Below are 22,909 nucleotides of genomic sequence, written 5' to 3'. Positions count from 1 at the left end.
TAAGTTAATTTTGTGAATAAAAATGCAGGCCTTAAAGAAAAACCTGCTCCAAAGCCAACAGTGCCGCCAGAAGAGACAGACATGTACCCTTGGCTGGAAGATCAGGTTTTGGAGAGCACAGGTAAGCTTTCCTCTGATTCTGACCGGACGCACCTAGCTGCATCCCAGGTACCCAAAGGTAGCAGCTTCCAGAGTCCTGTCTTATCCTTAATTTTGTTTCTCAGTGATCACAGAATAATGAAATACTGGGTTAGCCAAAAAACTCGTTCCCTTTTCCCATTAGATGTTACAGAAAAACCTGAACAAATTTGTGGGCCAACCCAATCCTTTTTCTTCTTGTCTTCTGAAATTCTATAGTAAACTCTCTATTTTTTTTTTTCTAGAAAAAATCCACACAGGATCATTTTAATTTTTGAGATTAAGAGTCCCAGACACAGAAGGCTTCTCCTTGTCTGAGATCATAGTTAGAAACATCGTGAACTAAGTGCTGTGTTTCTTGATTCCAAGTCCAGGATAACTGTGCCATATTATATTGAAAGTAAAATTAAACAGGTCTTGGACATTTAGTTTTGCCCTCTTCTGTCACATTATTTAATGAAGTAGGTCGACTGGGCTCCCAGTCTTTTTAATATGAGTCTCCTGTCTACAATGAAAGACTTCCCAGGCCTCCTTGAGATCGTCTGTGAAGCCTGTTTTATATCTACATGAATTCACACATCAATTCAAGTATTCCCTCAGGCACTCAAGGGCCAGTGACCCATATGATAAAAACTCCTGAAATCTCTTAATAAATTGTTAAATGACGTCTGATTCCATTACTCTCATTTCCTATTGATGATCTGGTTTTTATTACTAAGTACTATTTCTGCACATTTTCTTCTACTCAGTAGTACTCAAAGATTTGGTTTCATTTTGCCACCTATTGGAAATGTTAGGTATGACACTGCATTTTTACCGGCGATTTAGCTACTGAATCCAGATGGTAGTTGCGTTGATTTTATCACTATGTATTGGTGAATACTGTTTGGTTTACCTTCCTTCCTTTTAGTAAAGATCAGAATGTTGCTGTCAGTTTTTGTTGTTGTTCAGATAATCCCAGGAGAAGTTCCTGTCTCACATTCCTCTACAATTGCCGTAATCATGCCCTGGCTTCGCAGCAAGGGTGATATTTTTTTCCTTTTTTTCTAAAGAATTTAAATCCATATTTGAATTTAGCACCTCAAATTTTACTTTGCACTAAATTAATTTTTAAAAACCTTGTTTGTCAAAGCTGGTACTTACTCTGAAATGTACCATTTGCTTTCTATCTTTTTTTATTCTTTGTTAATATTACACTTTGCATATTACTGATAACCTGTTCCAAACTCCCAAACCCTTCCAGTTTGTTATCAGCTCATATCCTTTTCAACTTCTTGGTGATATTTGCTTTGGTTTAAATGTTACCTTCCCAACGTCCCTCTTATTTGGGTCTCTACCTTCTGTCTTCTCTAACTACCTAGTCTATAAACAGAGGTACATACCTATCATTAAAAACACAGTAAAATAGCTGCCCTCCTTGATCGCTACTCATGGATCGAGGAACCTGGTGGGCTGCAGTTCATGGGGTCACGAAGAGTTGGACACAACTGAGTGACTAACAGTTAACTTTCACTTGATCCCTACACTTCTTTTCATCTGCCCTCCAGTCCCTCTTCTCACTGTACAAGCCACACTTTTGAAAGAAGGATTTGTAGTTGCTTTTTTGTCTTATTTTACACTTAGTCTTTAACTCATTGCAGCCTGGCCTTTTTTTTTTTAACCTTTTAACTCTCCCAAGGGGAGAGAAGGTACATCCGAGGCTCATGGAAAGATGGAACAGGTGGTGCACTCGCCAAGTTCAAAGCCAGCGCTGGTAGCAGGTGTGACTGGAGAGGCATGGGAAGGCTAGATTGTGGAGGTCTTACATTGCCTTCTGAGGTTTCAAGGAGCTTAGACTTTCTTCTGTTCAGGCCAAGGGAGCCATTAAAGGGTTAACAGAGGAAGAGAGTGCCAATCTCCACTCCTCTTTATTCACTTTATATTTTCCGCGGTTGGTGCTGTCAGCAATTTTAAAACTGGGAACTCAGCTGGGAAGCTCTCGTGGGCATTGTGTGAGGGCAGAGCAGAGATTGGTAGGCTCTGTTGGAATTCTATGAGAATAGGTATAAAAGTAGTTTGTGAAATGTAAGCATATGTAAAACTAGAAGGCACTCTGTGTGCTTTAGAAACGGTTTTTTAGAATAATTAGCAAAATAGTCTTCTGCTTTTTTCCAGCCTGAAGTTCAAATTAACTTACTCTGTTTTTGTCATTGATGAGTACCTTCTCAGTATAACTGATGTCCTCGGAGTTTATATCATGTGATGGCATTCATGATACTAAGCCTGGTTCTAAGCCTATGATACTAAGTCTATGTCTGCTGAACATAGATGATGGCTGTTAGACAGAAGGTTTGTAGTAGTGTCAATGTGGTTGTAGCTTCTTTGTTGTATGATGTTGCAATAAGCCTAAAAATACGATAAGCCCCACGGTATAGTCGTAGTGTTACTACTCGTGTTCACGTCTGCAATTTAAATCTGTTTGAATCTATGGATGTGACTGTCAGATGAGGGTCTCCAAAGCTGAGAGGATTGTCTTGTAAGGTCTTCTACTCACAATGCCAAACACCTTCTGAGAGCAGGCAGCCAACCCTCACACCAGCCAAGGGGCCTTTTCTCCTGACTACTGGGGAAGACGGTGGTTGACCATGTGCTTTAATGTATATTGACTTCATCTTCTGCATTTTATCTTTATTTCCCAGTACTTCCTTTTCTGAAAACTTTGCCCCTCCTATTTTCTTTATTCTATTATTAATGTGAACGTTGTTAACTAGAAACCAAAATAATTTTTTCTTTTTTTAAGAAAAATCTGAACCTGATTCATTTCTTATTTTTTGATATCTTATGGAGAAGTCTTTTAGCATTTATATCTGCTCTCAAAACCAATTTTAAATATCTACCATATTTGTCAACCTAAAACAAAGGATTGAGCTGTTATGGAAAAGGAGCGTAGCTGATTAATCCAATATATTCATTTTAATGTGTATACGTGGAGGTCATATTTCATGTTATGCTTTAATGTCTAAATTTTTTCTACTTAGTAATGTTTTAATTATTTTAGGACCTCAGAATATTGAAGATGAAGTACACGAACAAGTTCAGTCACTTGATGAAACAGTATACTCAGAACATGGTATGAATTAAAATATGTTTCATGTGTTACTAAAATGATGGTTAACTACATAAAATGACTTGAATATTATTTTAAAATTTAAGTATTAATTGAGTGGGCTTTTAAAAATTATTAGAGGACAAGTGTTTTTAAAATAACACCGTGCTAGTTTTATTTTGCCCCATTTTATTGTTAAGAGAATAAACAAACGGAGACCAGTGATAGCGTGATCAGTGATACATCAAGAACAAATAACATTAGCAACAGGAGGAGGGAAATAGAAAGAAGAGAAACAGGCAAACTATAATAGGCTCTCTGGGGACTGTTTTCAACCCTCAAAATTATACTGACTGCTTGGGTGGCCACCAGAGCAAAAAGAAACTTTTAATTACATAGATCATATTACTAGAGAAGACAGGAACATGCTGTTTACTTAGAGAAGGTAAAGCAATTATCTAGCTCTTACATCTAAAAAGCTTAAGTTCTGTATGTAGAATATTAAATGGTACTCTAGAAACCAGTGTTTTCAGATTTGCTAAGACTGTTTCTTGACTCATCCGTTGATAAAAACACAGAACCCCGAAAGGGTTTCCCAGGTGGCTCTAGTCGTAAAGAACCCACCTGCCAGTGCAGGAGACTTCAGAGCTGCAAGTTTGATCCCTGGGTAGGAAAGACCCGTGGAGGAGTGCATGGCAACCCACTCCAGTATTCTTGCCTGGAGAATCCCACAGACAGAGGAGCCTGGGGGCTACAGTCCGTGGGGTCTCAAAGAGTCAGACACGACTGAAGCGACTTTGCACACACGCACCACCCCAAAATGTAACAGGAGGGTTTTGAAGAGAGCAGAACGCATGGTGTCCTGATACTTCTATTGGATTGGTGTGAACTGAAGGTGGCCCTAAAGGAAAAAAATTATGTTTCTTAAAAACAAACAATTTCCCATCATTTAAATTGGGCTTCTGAAGGCCTGCTAAAGTATCTTAGTCCATCTTGGGTATTTTGGGGTTAAGTGTAAAGCATCCATCAAGCTCGCATCTGTGCTCCACTGGGGAGACCAGCTTTGGCTGAGTTTGAGGGTTTTGCCCTTGGCTAGTAGGGGTCTAGGAGCCTGATTCCTTTTAGTACCATTTCTTCTCCACCAGAAAAGCTACTTCACCTGCCTGGGTGAGCAAACACAGGCTTTCCTTTCCTACATCTTTTTTTAAGTTTCAACTTTAACCTAAGCCAAGGATGATGCAATCTCAGTACATGGTTGATTTCAATATGATGAGGTAAGTGCTGTGATGGTGAAATACATGATGCTGTGTGGGACTTACTCAGACTTTGGGGTCACCAGGGGCTTCCTGGAAGAAATGACATTTTGATTTAGGTGCAATGCTTTGCCAGTCAAAGGTTGTTAGCAAAGTTTTAAGTAGAGGGCATTGCATGTCTGAAAGTCCAGGGACCAAAAAGATCTGAACATAGGTGGAGAGATGAGGGGAAGGGATGTTTTTACTTGATGCTAAGAGGAGTTAAAACCATTGGAGGGTGTGAAGGGGTGTTGTGCATTCTGTCTGCAGCATGAAAAATGAGGTGGAGGAATTGTCAGTAGAAAGATGGGACAGGGAGACTTGTACTAGGGATCTGAGTGAGTCGATATGGTTGATCAAAGTAAATTTCAGCCAATGTTGGGGGAGAAGGAAGTGAAGAGTGTGGTGGACATCTGGGTAGGTGGATGCAGGAAGCCAGACACTGGAGGAAGGAAGCCAGTCTAGCACCTGGATTCCTTGAATCTCTTCTTTGTCAAGACTTTCTCCTCAGAAAACCACAGACCGTGGCTTTAAATACTGCTTCTGAATACATATCTGCAGCCCTGATCTCTTGTCTAAGCTCCTGGATTTACCTAACTGAATAACTGACTAACTAAGATAACTATTCTTATCGCTATATGCATGTTTTATGGATATCTCAGACTCAAAATGTTCCTAAAACTGAATTCTTGATTCCTCTCCATCTCACAGCTCCACTGAAAAAAATGTTTTATTCCAGCCTTTTATATTTCTAGTTAGTGGTCTCTTTATCCATTCAGTTGCCGAAGCTAAAATCCTGGGCGTTTTCCTTGATTTCTTTCTCCTCTTCCCCTCTCATGCATAATCCATCAGCAAGTCCCTTCAGCTTTGCCTCCAAAATGTATTCTGACTTCTGCAGCATCAGTACCACCATCCCCTCTTCCATCCACTTGGGTCTTTGCTTCCATCTTTGCTCCTCTGCACCCAGTGTTTGATGTGGCCAAGCCTGCTGTGGGCCTGGTCTCTCTCCCCTGATCACTTTTCTCAAGCCTAGTTGGCCTTCTCTCTTTTCTCTGTAATCGCCAGGCCTGTCTCTGCCCTAGGACCTTTGACTTGTTCTGTCTCCTGTTAGTATCTTTGTGTGTGTGTTCCAGTCATCACATCTTATCGGGCCGCACTTGCCTCCTTGACACTGCCTCTAACGTAGACTCTCTGTCCCCATCCTTCTGTGTTTCATTGTCGCCTTCTGGTCCTGCAGTTACTTTTATTAGCTGTGTGACTTTAGCACAGTTCCTCAAGCCCTTCACCCTTCAAGTTGGATGACCGCTCCCTCGTAGGGTTGGGGCGGCAGCTGCAGAGGGCATTGGCCGTGCCTCTGGTGAGGTCTCGTGAGCTCTCAGGAGACAGTTTTCCTCATGGCGGGCTGTCCCTGGGTCGTGGAGACGTGCAGACAGTGTACGGTGCTTCTGCTGAAAACGGGCTTCTGTTGAATGGATGGCTGAGAGAGTTCAGTCCTGCCCACGTAAAACTGTAGAACTACACTGAATAAATAAGTAAATAAGGAACATGACTAGAAGAAAAAAAGAGTCATACAGTTAATGACAGGAAAAATTGGTTGGTGTGCTGAGAAGCAGAATATCTGAAATGAGGAGAAACAAGATAGGAGGCTGTGATGAGAAGACCGAAAACAAACAGTGTCAACATATAAGGGCCTCATGGCCCAGTTAACACCTGAGAGCATCACTGGGCCACACCAGGTGACTGAGTGAAGTGACTAAGAACTCGTCAGGTAGAGGGACCAAGAACGCCGTCCTGCAGTGTGAGGGGAAAGGTCAGTAGCCGTAGAAATTGTATTATTGTTACCACTGTGGTGACAATGACGGTAAAAATATTAACAGCAGCTGCACAGCAACAAAAAACTTACTTCTTATAGTGAAAGTGAAAGTCGTTCAGTCATATCAGACTCTTTGCAACCCCATGGACTGTATAGTCCATGGAATTCTCCAGGCCAGAATACTGGAGAGAGTAGCCTTTCCCTTCTCCAGGGGATCTTCCCAACCAGGGGTCGAACCCAGGTCTCCTGCATTGCAGGCAGTTCTTTACCAGCTGAGCCACCAGGGAAGCCCAAGAATACTGGAGTGGGTAGCCTATCCCTTCGCCAGTGGATCTTCCCAACCCAGGAATCATACTGGGGTCTCCTGGTTTGTAGGCAGATTCTTTACCAACTGAGCTATCAGGGGAGCCCTCACTTACTATGGGCTAGGCATTTTTCTAAGCCCTTCAGTCCTGGTAACAATGCTATGAGTAGGTACTCTTATTATTCCTTTTTTCAGAAGAGAAATCTTAGGCCCCAAGTAGGTAAGTAACTGGCCCAGGGTCACACACAGCTGGTATAGGTGGTCCTAGATGGTCTGATTCCTAGAGCGGTACTGCACTGCACAGCGTTATCTGGCTCACTTGCGTTCTCTGGTTAGAGCGATATATGTGAAACACCCTCTGCATGAGGCCATGTCAAGTTACCAGTGGGAGGATGTCTGAGACCACAATGACAGGCGAACCCATGCTGCAGTGGAGTCACACAACATGTCCAACATCTACGCAAGGGAAGAGAAATGGTTAACTATATCATGCCAGTCTCACAACAGAAAATGAGCATCTTGACATAACTTAAAGGCTAAACACAGGAACCTTTAGAAGCAAAGAACAATGCATCTGATCTAGTGCTGATGCCCTCGCATATGATTTAGCTGGTGGTTGGCTATTCTTCAAAATAGAACATTTACATAGAGTTGTCTAAAACTGTTACATGGAATTTTATGTCAATTCTCAACGGAAGATCACAAGGTGACCTTTTCTCTGATCTAGCGATCATTGAAGAGGCAAATGTAGTAAGAATTCTGAATTTATTTATTCAGTTATTAAATATGGATTGAGAACTTCTCATGGCTAGTCATAACCCCAGGTGCTGGGCAGACAGAGCCACTGAAATAGGTGAGGTCCCATCCTTAGTGAGTTTAAGTTCTAGTGAGAGAAGACCTGTTGCCCCCTCAGGTGAACTAGCCTTTGGCCAGAGAGAGGACAGAGCTTCGGCGTGTGCAGTGGCCCGGAGGAGGGGCAGGGTGTGCCCAGCAGCTGCAGCGGGTACGTGCAGCCTTGCAGATGGGCCGTTGGGGTTTGTGTTGGCTGCTGCCAGGGGCCCTTGGCGTAGACCTGTGTCACTTTGTTCATTATTGTCGTTCAAGGAGAGAACCTGCACCAAGAACCGGAAGGACCAGCAGAAGAACTGCAACCCGAAGACCATGTCTTTGTAGGAAGTGATGCAGATGACAGACACGAACCCATGGGAACTGGAGCCTTTCATGAAGGTAGAACGCTTTTGTTTTTGGTTTCTGAATAGAGCACAGTGAGTCATTTGTAATTAGGATTGTTGAAGTTTTTTGAAACCAATATTTAACTTTTATCTAAAGTATTTTTTTTCTTTAACTTGAAGCTAAAAATTTCAATAAAATGAGTCTTTTCCCTAAAATAAATAAATGTCCCAATTTTTAAATTCAAAGCACAGTAGGAGGGATTCTGAGAATTTATGCATTTCTTATAGGATATAAGTGAAATCCTTCAGTACAATTACTGGACTATCCATCCTGGCATACCATTTGTTATAAGAAATTCAAGCAACTGATGAAATATTGACCTTAATAATCTACCAACAGTCTTGTTCTAAAATGAACTCTGTGACTACAGTGGGTAGAATACAATTTGTAACCTAGGCATTGGCAAATCTTTTTTTGTAAATGACCAGCTGGTCATTATTTTAGGCTTTGCAGACCATAAAACCTCTATCGCAACTTCTCAGTTCTGCTGCCATGGGGCAGAGGCAGCCCTGAACAACGCCCAGTTGAGTATGTGTGGCTGTGTTCCAGTGAAATTTTATCTGGAAAATCAGGAGGCAGGCCCAATGTAGTCTACATATGGACCAGACTACATATTGACTGGTTATCAATATTTTAAATTAAATGCTGGCTATTTAATTATCAGTTGAGTCATTTACTTTGTATTGTTTGCATTAGGCAAGTTAGAATGATAGCTATTCACTAATGACATATAGAAAACTTTCATTCATATACTTATTGTTCTGTTCTGTTTTAATATGAGGTTGCCATGGTTATTTAGAGCCCTGCTAAATTAAGTCCACATGCTTTTGGGGTCTGTTCTCTGTACTCTTCTTAAAGTAGTCCTTTGAGACATTAATGAATTCTTAAATGATTTTAAGCCACAAGTTTGTACTCTGCTTTTTGTTATTTGAAAATATACAAATTGTATATCATAGTATACTTAAAATGAGTATGAAGGAAACATTGTTTTTTAAGAGAGATGTTTTATCTCTAAAGAGTGATGCAAGAGGGACTTCCTGGTGGTTCAGTGGTTAAGAATCCCCCTGCCAATGCAGGAGACACAGGTTCGATCCCTGGATTGGGAAGATCCCACATGCTCCAGAGCAACTAAGCTCATGGGCCACAGTTACTGAAGCGTGTGCTCTGGAGCCCGAGAGCCGCAACTGCAGAAGCCCATATGCCCTAGAGCCTGTGCTCTGCAACCAGAGAAGCCACCGCAATGGGAAGCCCAGGCATCACAGCTAGAGAGGAGTCCCCACTCGCCGCAACTAGAGAGAGCCTGCACACAGCAGTGAAGACCCCGTGCCTCCAAAAATTAAAAAAAGAGTGATACAAGAAAACAAGCCTATGCTGAAACTAGGTCGCAGGGTGGTTGATGACACCCAATACAAAGCGAGAGGTTACACAACACACCCCACGCACCATGTAGTAATCCTCAGAGTCTATAGCACTCATGTAACAACACAGCACCACTGGCCGCAGAGCGTCTAGACTGGAGGTGCCCGGCAGGGTTCAAGGTTTAGCTCAGCCTAAGCTGAGTTCAGAGCAGTAGACAGAACAGTGAGAAACAGGCAGTAGATCAGATCCACAGCTCTAGTAAAGGTAGGAGGGTCTGGAGCCATAGCATCCTGGATTCAGAGAGAAAACCTCTTACGAACAAGATCCACTAAGACAGGTTGATGCCCCATTACACTGCTTCTGATCCTGGCTGCATTTCAGTGTCCCCTGTGGAAACTTTAAAAGAATTCCAGTGGCCCACCCTGGTCAGAGTGGATTGGAGTATTTGGGATGTGGGGCCCCCAAAATTGGGGATTGTAAAAGCTCCTCGGGGATATGTAAGTGTCACCAGGTTTGAGCACAGGTGTGGTTGGGCTGTTTCCTGTCTGCTGGGCCTTACTTCTCATCCCGCTCTGCTGTGTCTGAATGGGTTAAGGCTTGAATGTCTGTGCTTGGAGCCAGTGGGAATCAGGCAGAGCTGATGGAACTTGTCCAGGCCATCCAAGAACTGAGTGAATAGGTAGCCTCCAGACAATGTCGTTGGTAAATGGTTGCAGGGACTATCTTAAAGCGTAAACCTTATGAGGAATTAAGTAGATCTACGTCTCACAATATTTAATATATTGGGGAACTACGTGAGAAGCAAACAGCTCCTAATTTATGAAGAAACGTATTTCCAAAGTTTATGTTCATGCCTTTTGTTGAGAAAAGAAAGTATACTTTGCCATATAAATAACATTGTAAGTGATGGTTTGATTTCCATACCAACCTACAGAATTGTATCTGATGCATAATTTGGGAGGAAAATTTAAGTTCAAAGTGCTTTTCAACATGTGTATGATCTCACTTGTGTTGTGCATTGAAAATACGCATGTACAGACTAGCTTTTGAACTTTAGACCTTCTGGTATCGTATATATCATGATTTCTATGGGGAAACATTTCTGAGTAGGAATGCTGATGAAATGATTTCATCCTTTCCCAGGAATCTCTTGCTCCTTTCCATCTTTGGCCAGGAAAACTAAGGAAGATTGACAGTTGATATTCTAGATGATGCTTATACAACAAGTTTGATTTAAGACACTCAAATAATCGGAAACATAAGGAATTTGATATTTTTGAGGTTAGGAGTTATAGATCAAGAGTAGGCAGAAACACTTCTTAAAAATTCACAAATTGAAGAAACTTTATTTTCTGACCTAATTTTTAATTGGGACATAGATTCAGTTTGAACGTAAAAGTTGCTTGTTAAAAGTCTTCAGAAATTAAAAATACTTATGTCCATATGGCTATTAAATTAACAGAGGTCATGTGAGTGGCAGCACTTGGCCGTCAGGGGTATGTAGATGAAGGCATCAACACATTGACCTTTCAGTTCCCCAAACATCTAAAGTCCCTCAGTTCTCCCTTTGTGTTTCCATATAGAGACTGTACTTTTGCTTCCGAAAATGGCAGGACATGTCTAGAAAATAGATCAGCACGGGGTGTTGTGATGTGGACACAGCCCTTGTCACTGTGTTGTGAGAACAGCCATGTCCGACTCTTTATGGCCCCATGGACTATAGTCTGCCAGGCTCCTCTGTCCATGGAATTTTCCAGGCAAGAATACTGGGGTGGATTGCCATTTCTTATTTCAAGGGATCTTCCTGACCCAGAGACTGAACCCTCATCTCTTGCATTTCCAGCATTGGCAGGCAGATTCTTTACCACAGTCGCCACCTGGGAAGCCCAAGTCTTTACTCTGTCTAAATCACCCTCCCTTTTTAGCTCAAGTTACAGTATTTGTCACCTTTGTGGGGTTGTTAAGTGAATCATATAAGAAAAATATGTGAGGCATTTCTAAATGTAGTTCTAGTGAAAGCTATTTAGCAGACATTTGTTGATATTTTCATGTTTTGTTTTAATACCTATTTGTTTTCAAAATAAAGTCAATGATAAACATTCATACAGAATATACATATATAAAATATATAAATATACCATTTATTAAGGTAGTAATCTTTATTTAATGTTATTATTTTCAGAAACTGAAGATAGCTACCATATAGAAGAGACAGGTAAGATTTTAATTTGGTACTATTCTTTTCTAAATAGAATTAATTTTTTCCTATAAAAGAGAGATAAAATTATTATTATTTATTAACTATTATACTTTATATCAAATATCACATAATACATAAGAAATTATTATTATTATATGTTATACCACAATTATATATATATGTATATTTGTATGTACACATATATGTATAGCTATGTGTGTACATATATAGATATGTGTATATATCTACATATAGATACATGTATATATGAATATAATTTTGTGCTTTTGGAGTCTATTTCCTGAAGATAAATTCCCAGTACTGGAATTATTAAGTCAAAAGGTACTGTGGGAATTTGGGATTAGCAGATTAGAAACTGCTGTATATAGAATGGATGAACAGCAAGGTCCTGCCGTGTAGCTCAGGGGACTATATTTAATACCCTGTGATAAACCATAGTGGAGAAAATATAAATAATAATATATATTTTATATATATACTATTCACTTTGCTGTATAGCAGAAATGAACATAATATTGTAAACCTCAATAAAAATAAATAAATAGAAAAAAAATTTTTAAGATGATAATTGAAAAAAAAGATGCTGTAGAACTGCATGTTTTGTAGTCCTAAATTACCAAGTCAGTGAATGGTCAGAGTTGTGTCTTGTCTCATATCATGTGTCCCCAGAAGGTATGGCCACACTGGAGATGAATGTACCATCTTCCAGTAAGCCTGTGTTGGCCAGTTTTCCTCCCAGGGTCAGAATAGATCCCTCTTTCTGTGGGACTACGTCATATTGTTGCCTGGCATTTAGGACCTATGTCGTTTCAACAATAGGCATCTACAAACATGAGAATTGCATTGTGGTCTGGGGTGCTCAGGTGTTGAGTCCAAGTGAGGGGCTAGGAATCTAGGTCCCCACTCAGGCCCACTCGGGCAGGTGCCTGCTTGTGCCTGGGAGGAGGGTTCACTGCACTGCTCTGTGTCTCTGCCTCATTTTTTGTTCTGTGAATGTCATTGAATTTTCATTAAATGAGAATATAGCTCCTATGATTTTGTGGTTCAGTTATATTGATTATGGAAACTTTCTTATTCATCTTTGTATTTGGCATTTAGCACAAGTTAGTACCTGTTGGTTTCATGAATGAAAGTTTGAGCATCATTTTGATTTGATTTCTGTCTACACTAGAAATTGTGCTTTTCCTGTTTTAAATATCAAGCATAATCCTTTTCTGAGTCATATTTGTCATTTCCTAATTGTTGCCTAATTTACAGCTTCTCCAGCCTACAGTCAAGATGTGGAAGACATGATATATGAGCAGGAAATTCCAGGTCTGTAATGGATGTTTCTGTTTCAGGCAGTGACCAAGGTCGTTTCTACCCAGGGTTATTGATTCACTCTGATTCAAAATAGAGATCTCTTTATAATATTTGAGTCATTTTTGGCTGCCCAGGTATTATACAAATTTCTGAATATAGTTTAATATTACATGAAGAAATGGGGGAAAAGGAGATGTTTTTCAGATCACTGTTGGGATTCTGTAAATATTAATAGAATACTGGCAAGAATATTTGGGAATGAATGAGGCAATGTGATATAGTAGAGCCAGATTTGGTGAAAATTCTAACTCTGCTTCCTATCTTTGTGACTTGAAAGGAAATTATGGCCTGTTATTCAGCTTAAATTTTATTAAATAATGATAGTAATATCTTACACAATTGTGAGGATTAGAGTTAATTTGTTAATATTTTAAAGTAGTGTCTAGCAATGTGCATGTTTTTTCATGTTTGGCAAAGGGTGTATGTTTTTTCTTTTTAGATTCCAGTGAACCAGTAGTAGTAGATGATGCTGAAAGAACGTACCAAGAAACAGGTACTTGATGAATGTTTTCATTAGATTTTAAACATTGCTTCTGGCTCTATGGTTGCAAATGCAATGCTTTTGATGGGTCAAAGAGCCTAATACAGGATGTTTTGCTTTGCATAGATTGTTCAAAAAGACTTTCAGGCTTTCATATTTCATCTCATCTACCACCACCTCATAAGAAAACAGGATATTAATTCCTAATGTTTCTTCTGCATGTCTTGCTTTATGCCAGTTTGAGAAATTTTTATGAAAGTAATTTACCTGTCCTTTCCTATCATTGTTTTTGGGCACAGAGGCCTTTCTCACTGATTGTGTGGTCATTAAATATTTAAAGGAACAGAATTCTGTATTGGAGATTTAGTTGTGCTTTTTAGCTAAAATGACTAAAAAGTAATGACTCAAGTAATACTTATTTTGGTTTTATTCTCTTTTTTGCAGATGATGTCACCTACCGAGACTATGATGAACAAGGTTTGAAAATGCTTCTTAACATTAAGCTACCTACTTGTTTTTAAAATCTACTTAGAGTTTGACTGTGAAGTGTGGAGAGTGATACTTTTAGCTACAAATACCATAACTTAAAGCAGCCCAATCAATGGGTAGTTTTCAGAGTTTACTTCAGGAGATGGTTTATTCATTGCAGTGGTTCTGCCATTGCTTTAGGAAGCAGTTACAAATTTTTCAGGAAAATTTAATCTCATTGCTTTATAGTTGTGGCTCTTTTTAAATTAAATATAAGTCCTGTGCTGAAGACTACTTTGAAGTGAAGTGAAGTGAAAGTTGCTCAGTCATGTCTGACTCTTTGCCACCCCCTGGACTGTATCCATGGTATTCTTTAGGTCAGAATACTGAAGTGGATAGCCTTTCCCTTCTCCAGAGGATCTTCCCAACCCAGGGATCAAACCCAAGTCTCCTGCATTGCAGGTGGTTCTTTACCAGCTGAGCCACAAGGGAAGCCCAAGAATACTGGAGTGGGTAGCCTATCCCTTCTCTAGAGGATCTTTCTGACCCAGGAATCGAACCAGAGTCTCCTGCATTGCAGGAGGATTGTTTACCAACTGAGCTATCATGGAAGCGAAGACTACTTTAGTCAGAGTTTAACTGCTCTAGTTGCTTCTGCAAATTAATTTTGTTAAATAAAGATGCCTGCTCTCCATGGAGAAAGGTATGGAAGGACTCCATTCTGGGCTTAAAGCAGCATAGAGAAAATAGTTCTGGCCTCAGATTCTGATTTAGGCAATTGCAGCTACTCTTCTTGCCCCAGCACTTCTCATGCTGTTTTCATTAAGCTTCCTGAAGTAGGTTATATTTTCACTTCTCCCCAGATGAGAGAAGTGGGTTCAGAGAATGTAAGTAATTTTGCATGCGTTCATTTGACTAAGAAATGATAGAGCCAACAGTGGATCCTTCTTATTTCAATATCTTCAAAGATGACTCCATAGAAGGAAAGAAGCCATTTGAGAATAACTTTGTGTAAAACAAGAAGGTTGAAGAGATGTGTAGGTCTTGAGTTGGGTATGGAGGACTTCCTATGTGCTGGATGATTTTAGGGCTTGACGCTCAAATATGAATACTATGAAGTCTCTACTTTCAAAAAAAATCTTGAGGTCTCATGTTAGCTGGTGAATTTCAAGTGAAGAAAATTAGGAAGAGCTATGTATAGGTCCAATGTGCTAATTTCTTAAACATGTGATTTTAAGATTTGAGCCTACCAAGTTCACCCTCACCATCCACAGGTCCTAATGGGATGTGAAGGATGCTATCAGAAGAATCCTAGAGTCTAGGGACTAATGTTTTTTATAATAAATTAAATAACTTGGCCACTATGAATGCATTTAGGTTTTCTTTTCAATTTTGAATTTAAAGGAGAAAAGAGGAATTTGGAATTTAAAAATTGCATGCAGAGGTAGGATTTGAAATAGTGTTCTAATTTCTGCCAGTCATTACTGTGTTTTTCCAAATATGCTGGTAAGAACATGTTCCAAATGCAAGTTGCAGACTAGATCTAGAGAATTTTAAAATCAAATTTGAAAGAAGTATAAAATTGGATAAAATGCTAAATAAGATGTTGTGAAAGTAAAGATATTTTCATAGGCAGAATATTGTAATAAATATAATTTAAAATGTTAACAAGGTAAAAATATGACCTGAGGTGTCGGGAACCACGTCCACTGTTGTGCTTATATGCCTGGTGGATGGAGTGCTTTTTCCTAAGACAAATAGGACTGGAAAACAGCCTTGGGGCCAGAAGGTCATGAGCAGTCTGTCTGAGCAGGTAGAGCCTGCCGAGCCATCCAAGGGGAGATATCAAATTAGCTAATGGATGGTATTTGGATCATAGAAGAGAAGTCTATTCCCAACTGAGTCTGAGAATCTTCTGAATATGCATGATGATTGAATCCAAAGACTTAAGTAGTTTAAGAGAGGGGAGAGAGCTAGATGAGAGGAGGTGCTATGGCTGCACTCTGATGAAAGGCAACATTTAATGCCTGCTAAGAAGAAGGTGAAATGATGAAGATCGAGGAGAAAGGAGAGAATCAAAGGAGAGAATGGTTGCCCTGGAGTTCAAGGATGAGAGCATTTGTTAGGGAAGGAGCTGCCAGGAGATCTGGTTCAATAAAGGCAGGAAGTGTCCACTGGGTTAAACAAGGGCTCGTGGGTAGTCTTAGAGGAGTCTTTTCAGGGATGTTGTCAGCACTGGAAGATAGACTGGAGTGGGTTGAGGAGAGGAAGTGAGAAGACAGCATATGCAAATGACTCTGAAGAAATTAGATTGTGAAATGGAGGAGAAGGAGGACAAGGACAATCTTAATGGAAGAAAAATCTAAAAATATATACGTATAATATATATACACTCGTAAACACACATATATATGTATAACTGAATGACTTTGCTATCCAGCTGAGCCATTGTAAATCACCTGTACTTCAATAAAAAAGAAAAACATACAAAATAAATAAATGAATAAAATAGAAATGACAACAGCAACAAAAAGAAAAGGCTTGTTTGTTTTTCAGTTGATAGAAGAGCATATTAAAATGGGACACAGTTCAGGGTGACAGAGTGAGCAAGTATTCACTGTTCCTTTGTCTCCCAAACACCACCAGAAGGATAGAAAAGCATTATTAAAAACTGTTCTTTATTCTACCCGAGCACTGGGAATAATATCTAAGAGATAGTAAATGCTCGCTATTTTTCTTTATTAAATGATCAAGGGAAATACATTTGTAACTGTGCTAGGACTATAACACAGTTTGCTCTTAGGGTACGAGGACATTTGAGGCATTTTTGAAGATGGGAAAAGCAGGAATCAGGCTGACTAGGGAAGCTATGAACTAGCCGGACACGAGGGGAGATGGTGGCAAAGACAAGAGCCTAAGCAGTGGAGCAGAGAGAGGTGAGCCCTGGGCTGTGGTTAAGGTAGTGGATTAAGACCTGCCCACTGGACCCTCGTCTCAGGGGCGGGAGGCAGGGCCGTTTGCCCCAGGTGGAACATGTGAGCATTGCTTACTCTGCGAAGTAGAGAATCTGCCAGGTCTGGGATCCAGAGTGAAGAGCAGACAGAGCTGTGGGTAACTCAGAACCTCCACTACAGTCACAAAGGATAAAAGAGAAATTCAGCACCACCCAGGGATGAACAAAGTATGGGATCCTGTTAACAAGTGGTTGGGGAAGAACTTTAATTTTCCCCATTTTGCAAGAAGGAAGCATATATCATTGTTCCTCTGGCTAAAAGCGGCTACTCTGCAATTTGAGTCTAGGCCTGTTTCACCCTAGAACCAAACTCTTCCCCACTGTACTCGGTAAACTGCCATTTACTAGTAATGAAGTCACAGAGGTTCAAGAATAAACTAGACTTTGAACTGTATGGCCGCTCTTGTGTTTTAATGAGATGCTGGGCTAAAGGAGTATTTTTTTCTGTGTATTTTGTAGTGTACGAGCCATTGCAAAATGAAGGGACAGAAAGTTCAGGTAAGGTATTGAGCTCCCGGCAAGTCAGCTCCCCTTGCGTTTGTTAAAACGAGTATAACTTGTGGAACAAAGGTAGATGTAGTCAGAAATGCAAGACATTCTTAAGTCACTAAGGAAATGGATCATGTTGATATATTTATCCTGTTTATGGTGCAAGGTTTATGTCAGCAGAGATAATGCCAACCTTTTTTTTTTTCCAACCTATTTTTAAAATCAATTGATTTTTAAGTATTTATTTATTTTTTGACTGCACCAGGTCTTGGTTGCAGCATGCGGGATCTAGTTCCCCGACCAGGAATTGAACCCTGGGCCCCCCTGTGCTGGGAGTGCAGAGCCTTAGACACTGGACCACTAAGGACGTCCCCAGCCTATTGATGTGTTCTTTGGCTATAATTTAGAAATTAAAGTTGATATTCTAACAAATCTCTCTAGACGAAACCCCAATCTAAAAAAAGTCAAATTTAGGTCTCCAAATGAATATCTTAAAGAACTTGTGAAAGTGAGTTAATGTAAGATGTGCTTAATTTTTTTTTTAGATAATGCTGTAGACAATTCAAACACAATTTTAGAAGGTAAGTTAATTTTATAGAAATTGGCTTACTTTTTATATTAAAGTTATATTCATTTCCTCAACCAGCATTTATCACACACACACTATTTGCTGTCTTTCCAGTGCTCAGGGGCTCAGAGGATGAGAGTGAATAAGAGAGTTAGAATTCTGTTTTCACTGGGGGCTGGCACTCTAGTGACCAATGAGATGATAAAGTAAAGATTATGAGAAAGGCAGTGATGGAGATGAAATCAGGATTGTATAGTAGAAAGTATCATATTAGGGTGAGGAGGGCTGCCCTAAGTAGGAGGAGGTGGTGTCGTGAGAAGGAATTATCCATGGGCAGAAGCGGGTTGAAAGTTGTGTCGTTTCAGTTGGAGAAAATATGTATGATGCTTCTTTTTCCTTTTATCTAAAATATTTCCAACTGTTTTGAGCATTCTTACAAGTAGAAGCAAATTAATGCAAGAAGAAAAATGATTAAAATAGCTGCATAAATATTTTGAGTTTTAGAAAACGCTAACAAAATATTCTCTTTTTGACCAGAGCCTGTTACACAAAATCTTAAACAAAAGGAAAGAACAATTTTATTTCTTGATAGTGTCTCAATTAAGGTACTTCCTGCCTGCCGACTGTGTTGTTAGGGATGAAGATACTAACATGTGATGTAATTTTATAGAGCGAATCAGATCAATATATCATTATACAATTGGTGGTGAGGCTTACAGTTTCTTCAGTTGTAAGTCAGTTGATGTCTACAAAAAAAGACTAGATGTTATAATTCATATCCATATTTTTGGCTAGTTTTAGAATAAGTTACCTTGAGCATTATTTTTCAAAAACGAGTTTATTAAGGATAGTGATACATTTTAAAGATTCTATTTGAATTTAATTTTTTGTATTGTTAACAAGAAACAAGATGCTTTAAATATCTTTCAACAGCTTTCCTATCGAGTCTGATGCAAAATTGTGGTGATAACTTGGGCTTTGGTTCATATCTCCTTTGCCAGACAGTAAGTTTTGAGGTTAGTCAGTTAGGCAGATAATATTTTAAAGCCTGTGGTTCAGGACAGTTGAGAAATATACAAACTTTTACAAAGTTATAGCTCGTTTTTCTTTATTGTGTTGGTACAAAAACCTAATGCTTTATGATAAATTGCGATTGAACCCCCAAAAAGTCTGTGAAAATAATCATGCCAACTTAAAGATTTATAGTCTTTTTAAACACTGGACAGCAATCTGTAGTGGAGTGTTTTTTATTTATTTTATTATTTATTAATTATTTCAGAACTGCACATGCCTCCTGCAGAGGAACAGCAAGAAGTACCACCAGGTATGGCATTTCGTTACAAGTATTTCCTTTTTCTTTTTTGTTTAATTTAAAAGATGCTGTATGAAAAAAATTCTATGGAGAGTAGAATTCCTGAGAGAAGAGGATTAATTATACCTATCCTAAATTTAAAAGGAAAATTTTGTGTGTTTAGGTCAGTTGAGCCAAAGTAATGGGGAATACGCATTAGACAGAGTACTTATTGATTGAGCTAGAATTTGAGGAGTGTTCACGATCAAAACACTGTATGATTTTTGCTATCATAGATGGTGATAGTAGTAGTTGTTAGGTTGGGGGTTTTTTCCCTTGTTTTGATTGACAAGCTATCTGGTGGAGGATGTGGAGTCAGACTTGCCTTCAGATGAAAATTGAACAGTGCATAAATTAGTGACATTGGTCCTCCCCTGCTGCCCTGCACTGCCCATCTTCCCTAAAAGCATCCTTGCACCCCACATGGTCCAGGCTATCTGGGACTTGTGAGTGAGTGCCCTGGAGTCCTTCCTGCCAGCCCACTGTGTTACATCCATCACCCTGCTTTTCCTTCCCTTCCCCAACATGTCCCTCTCATCATCATCAAGTTTAAAGAATGGGGACAGCATTTCAATCAAAGCCTGTGCTTTCAGATGGCTTTTAGAGAAGACATTAACTCTTCCTGTAATCAGAAATGAACATATAAACCTCTTGTTCTCTAAGTGGGAACAAATATTTTATTAAGTGAGGATTTTCCAGCATCTTTTTCTCAAATGTATTTCCTCTTGTTTCTGTCTTTTATTTCCATTTATTTTTTGTTTCCATGTTACTTACTGGTTCCATTTTTACTCATATTTTTCATCTTAAGCTTCATGTGAATTTTGTAGCGATGATGTGCATTAGAAGTATTGATTTTGGTAGAAATAATTGTGCCTGCCAAAATTTGTCGAAATACTCAATTTCAAGGGGAAAAAGCCTTTTCTAATCAAGGACTATTTTTAGTTATACTGCAGCTCATATTTACTTATTTAATGGTTGGGTAGTTCTAAGTTTTGATAGTTGTACATTTATAGTATATGTGAATACTGAAGGAACTGCGTTGTTGGCATTGTAACATGAATGAGAAACAAAATCCATGGAGAAATTGATCTTTTACATGATAACTTCTGGGCGTCTGTGTGTTTTTTGTGTTTAGGAAAGATGCACAGAGTCAGGAAGGTTGATGTTTCGTCCTGCGTTTGTAATTTCCTCCCTGTTACTGAGCAGGACGTCACAGTGCGCCTTGTTTGCAACCTGAGAATGCAGAGCAGGTTACTGAATTTGCATTTTGATTACTCTCCATTCCTTTAAAGAAAGTTGTTTCGTAAGTTTTCCTAAAAATAACGAGTGTCTACAACACCTTTTTCTAGTTATAGTTGATATTTTTTAATATCGACCTGACTTTAATGAAGGTATGAAATATAATATTATTTTCTCACCAAAAAGCTCTGTGCTTCTGTTTTGGTGTTTTATAAATGAGCCCCCAAATTTCCTTGGAACATCATTATAAAATACTAAGGGAGTGGTTGCAGGGGTGAGGGGGCTGCGGGCTGGAATAAGGTGCTTTTTTTGATGAGATATTTAACAGCTGAAGCAAATGAAAATGAAGATTTGATTCATATTCATCCTTTCTGGCACATAATGAGATCCCAGTGAATGGTGGCTGTGGCTGTTACTATTTACTAATTAATTAGGTTGCTATTGGGGCTTCCCTAGTGGCTCAGCTGGTAAAGAATCTGCCTGCAATGCAGGAAACCGGGGTTCGACCCCTGGGTTGGGAAGATCCCCTGGAGAAGGGAAAGGCTACCCACTCCAGTATTCTGGCTTGGGGAATTCCATGGACTGAATAGCCCATGGGGTCGCAAAGAGTCGGACACAACTGAGCGACTTTCACTTTCACTTTAGGTTGATATTTGAGGTGGATCAAGAGAAGCTGAATTCTGACAGACCTGCTGCAGGAGTTGTCACTTGTCCTTTGGTGTCATAAAAATTTGAGTGATGCACTGCACACTATAGTTTGTCCTTTACCAAGGAGGATGTGAGGTGGAGAGTTAGCAATAGTTAACCTGTAATGATTGTACTGGGTTTGCTTATTTCCTGTTATTTTCTTAGTCTTACTTTATGTTGCATTGTTTAATTATTCAATCTTATGAAAGAATAATACTCATGAATTAGTTGCTATTTTGTACAGTGAAGCGACTGCTTTTGCAATATTGTTGAATGACGTATGTGATGCAGAAACTGTGGCAACAATTGTTGTGGGGCCCGTTTCCTTACTACCTTTTAATCTTTAAAATTCTTTAATCAGTGGAAAACTCAGACTGAGGCTCTCTGCACAATGCTGGATATCAGTTCACTTTTTCCTAGCCCTCAGAATCCAATTGATGATTACAATGCCTTCTCTGATCTTCTAAGACTAGGTTACACAGTCTTCATAGAGCAAATTAAATTTCATAATAATATTGTTGGGATAATCCCAGGGGGCAAGAACTGTCTTGATATTCCATCGTATCCAGCTGCCCACCAGGGGATGGAGAGTGCTGACTTTGGTTAAGCATCATGTGTGCCATGCACTTCTTGACACACACGTGAATTAACTCCCTTAGTGTTTCCAGTGGCCCAAGAGGGGAAATGCTCATATCTCCATTTTACAGATGAGAAAACTGAGGCGTAGCAAGGCAGAGGAACCTGCCTGAAATCACAGAGCTGATAAATGCTAGAACTGAGTTTGATTCTTGTGTTCTGGCTCTCAGAGTTCACACTCTAGCTTCTGTGCTCTAGAGGATTTCATAGAAATGAAGACCTAAAAACGGATGAGTTCTGAGAGCTGTTTTGGTGTGGTAGAGATGGTGTATCCTTAGGCATCTTTGTCTTAATATGCATTAGCCTTTCACTTAAGACTCAGAAATGTTGAAGGTTAATTATGATTCATTGTGGAAAAGTAAGCTGTCTAATAGCTTAAATTTTTCCATCTTTTGTTTATATTTATAAATTCATAAGTGCTTTGCTGGCATCCTTTTGGAAAGGAAGTAAAAAGTCAATCTGAAAAATTGATCATGCTCATGTTAGAAGTCAGTCATTTTTAATATCACATTTTAAAAAAAATTGATTTTGGAACCTCTGCTCCCGTAGTGGGTTTTCACCTTGTCCTCAAAGTCATATTTTTACTTGATATGACACAGCCTATTTCTGGCAATCTGACGGCATAACTACACATAGCATGGGGACTTCCATGGTGGTCCAGTGCTTAAGACTTTACCTTCCAATGCAGGGGGTGTGGTTTTGATACCTGGTTGGGGAGCTAAGATCTCACGTACATCAGAGTCAAAAAACCAGAATATAAAACAAAAACAATATTGTAACAAAATTCAATAAAGACTTTAAAAATGATCCACATAAAGAAAAAAAGTTAAAAAAAACTATACATAGCACAAATTGAATGACTTATGAACAGGTCACTTAGGAAATTCACCAGCATAATATTCCCTGCCATACAATACTTTAAGACCATTTAACTAATTGGTTCCTTTAACAATTTTTCTGTCATGCTATGGAAAAGACCCTAATGCTGGAAAAGGTGGAGGGCAGGAGGAGAAGGGGGCAACAGAGGATGAAATGGTTGGATAGCAATACCGACTCAATGGATATGAGTTTGAGCAAATTCTGGGAGATGGTGAAGGACAGGGAAGCCTGACGTGCTGCAGTCCATGAGACCGCAATGAGTCAGACACAGCTGCATAACTGAACAACAAC

At 39.4% G+C, this 22,909-nt stretch overlaps 1 protein-coding gene across 5 annotated transcripts in view; it reads left to right on the top strand.

Moving 5' to 3' along the window:
- The window catches only part of ASPH (aspartate beta-hydroxylase), a 178,318-nt gene that overhangs the window by 59,661 nt on the left and 95,748 nt on the right, over window positions 1-22,909 (top strand). For 4 of the 5 annotated variants that reach the window (XM_043483591.1, XM_043483586.1, XM_043483587.1 and 1 more), the window contains 11 exons: window positions 29-121; window positions 3,176-3,247; window positions 7,546-7,635; window positions 7,737-7,859; window positions 11,407-11,439; window positions 12,703-12,759; window positions 13,247-13,300; window positions 13,733-13,765; window positions 17,229-17,267; window positions 17,804-17,839; window positions 19,106-19,150. In XM_043483591.1, the coding sequence (XP_043339526.1) occupies window positions 29-121; window positions 3,176-3,247; window positions 7,546-7,635; window positions 7,737-7,859; window positions 11,407-11,439; window positions 12,703-12,759; window positions 13,247-13,300; window positions 13,733-13,765; window positions 17,229-17,267; window positions 17,804-17,839; window positions 19,106-19,150 (675 nt within the window). The remainder of the gene's footprint in view (window positions 1-28; window positions 122-3,175; window positions 3,248-7,545; window positions 7,636-7,736; window positions 7,860-11,406; window positions 11,440-12,702; window positions 12,760-13,246; window positions 13,301-13,732; window positions 13,766-17,228; window positions 17,268-17,803; window positions 17,840-19,105; window positions 19,151-22,909) is intronic. The other variant, XM_043483588.1, reaches the window with a different exon arrangement.

Source organism: Cervus canadensis, chromosome 12 (genome assembly GCF_019320065.1).
Source record: "Cervus canadensis isolate Bull #8, Minnesota chromosome 12, ASM1932006v1, whole genome shotgun sequence".
NCBI lineage: Eukaryota > Metazoa > Chordata > Mammalia > Artiodactyla > Cervidae > Cervus > Cervus canadensis.
The sequence above is the reverse complement of the archived record's forward strand: the minus strand, read 5'-3'. Positions and strand labels throughout refer to the sequence as shown.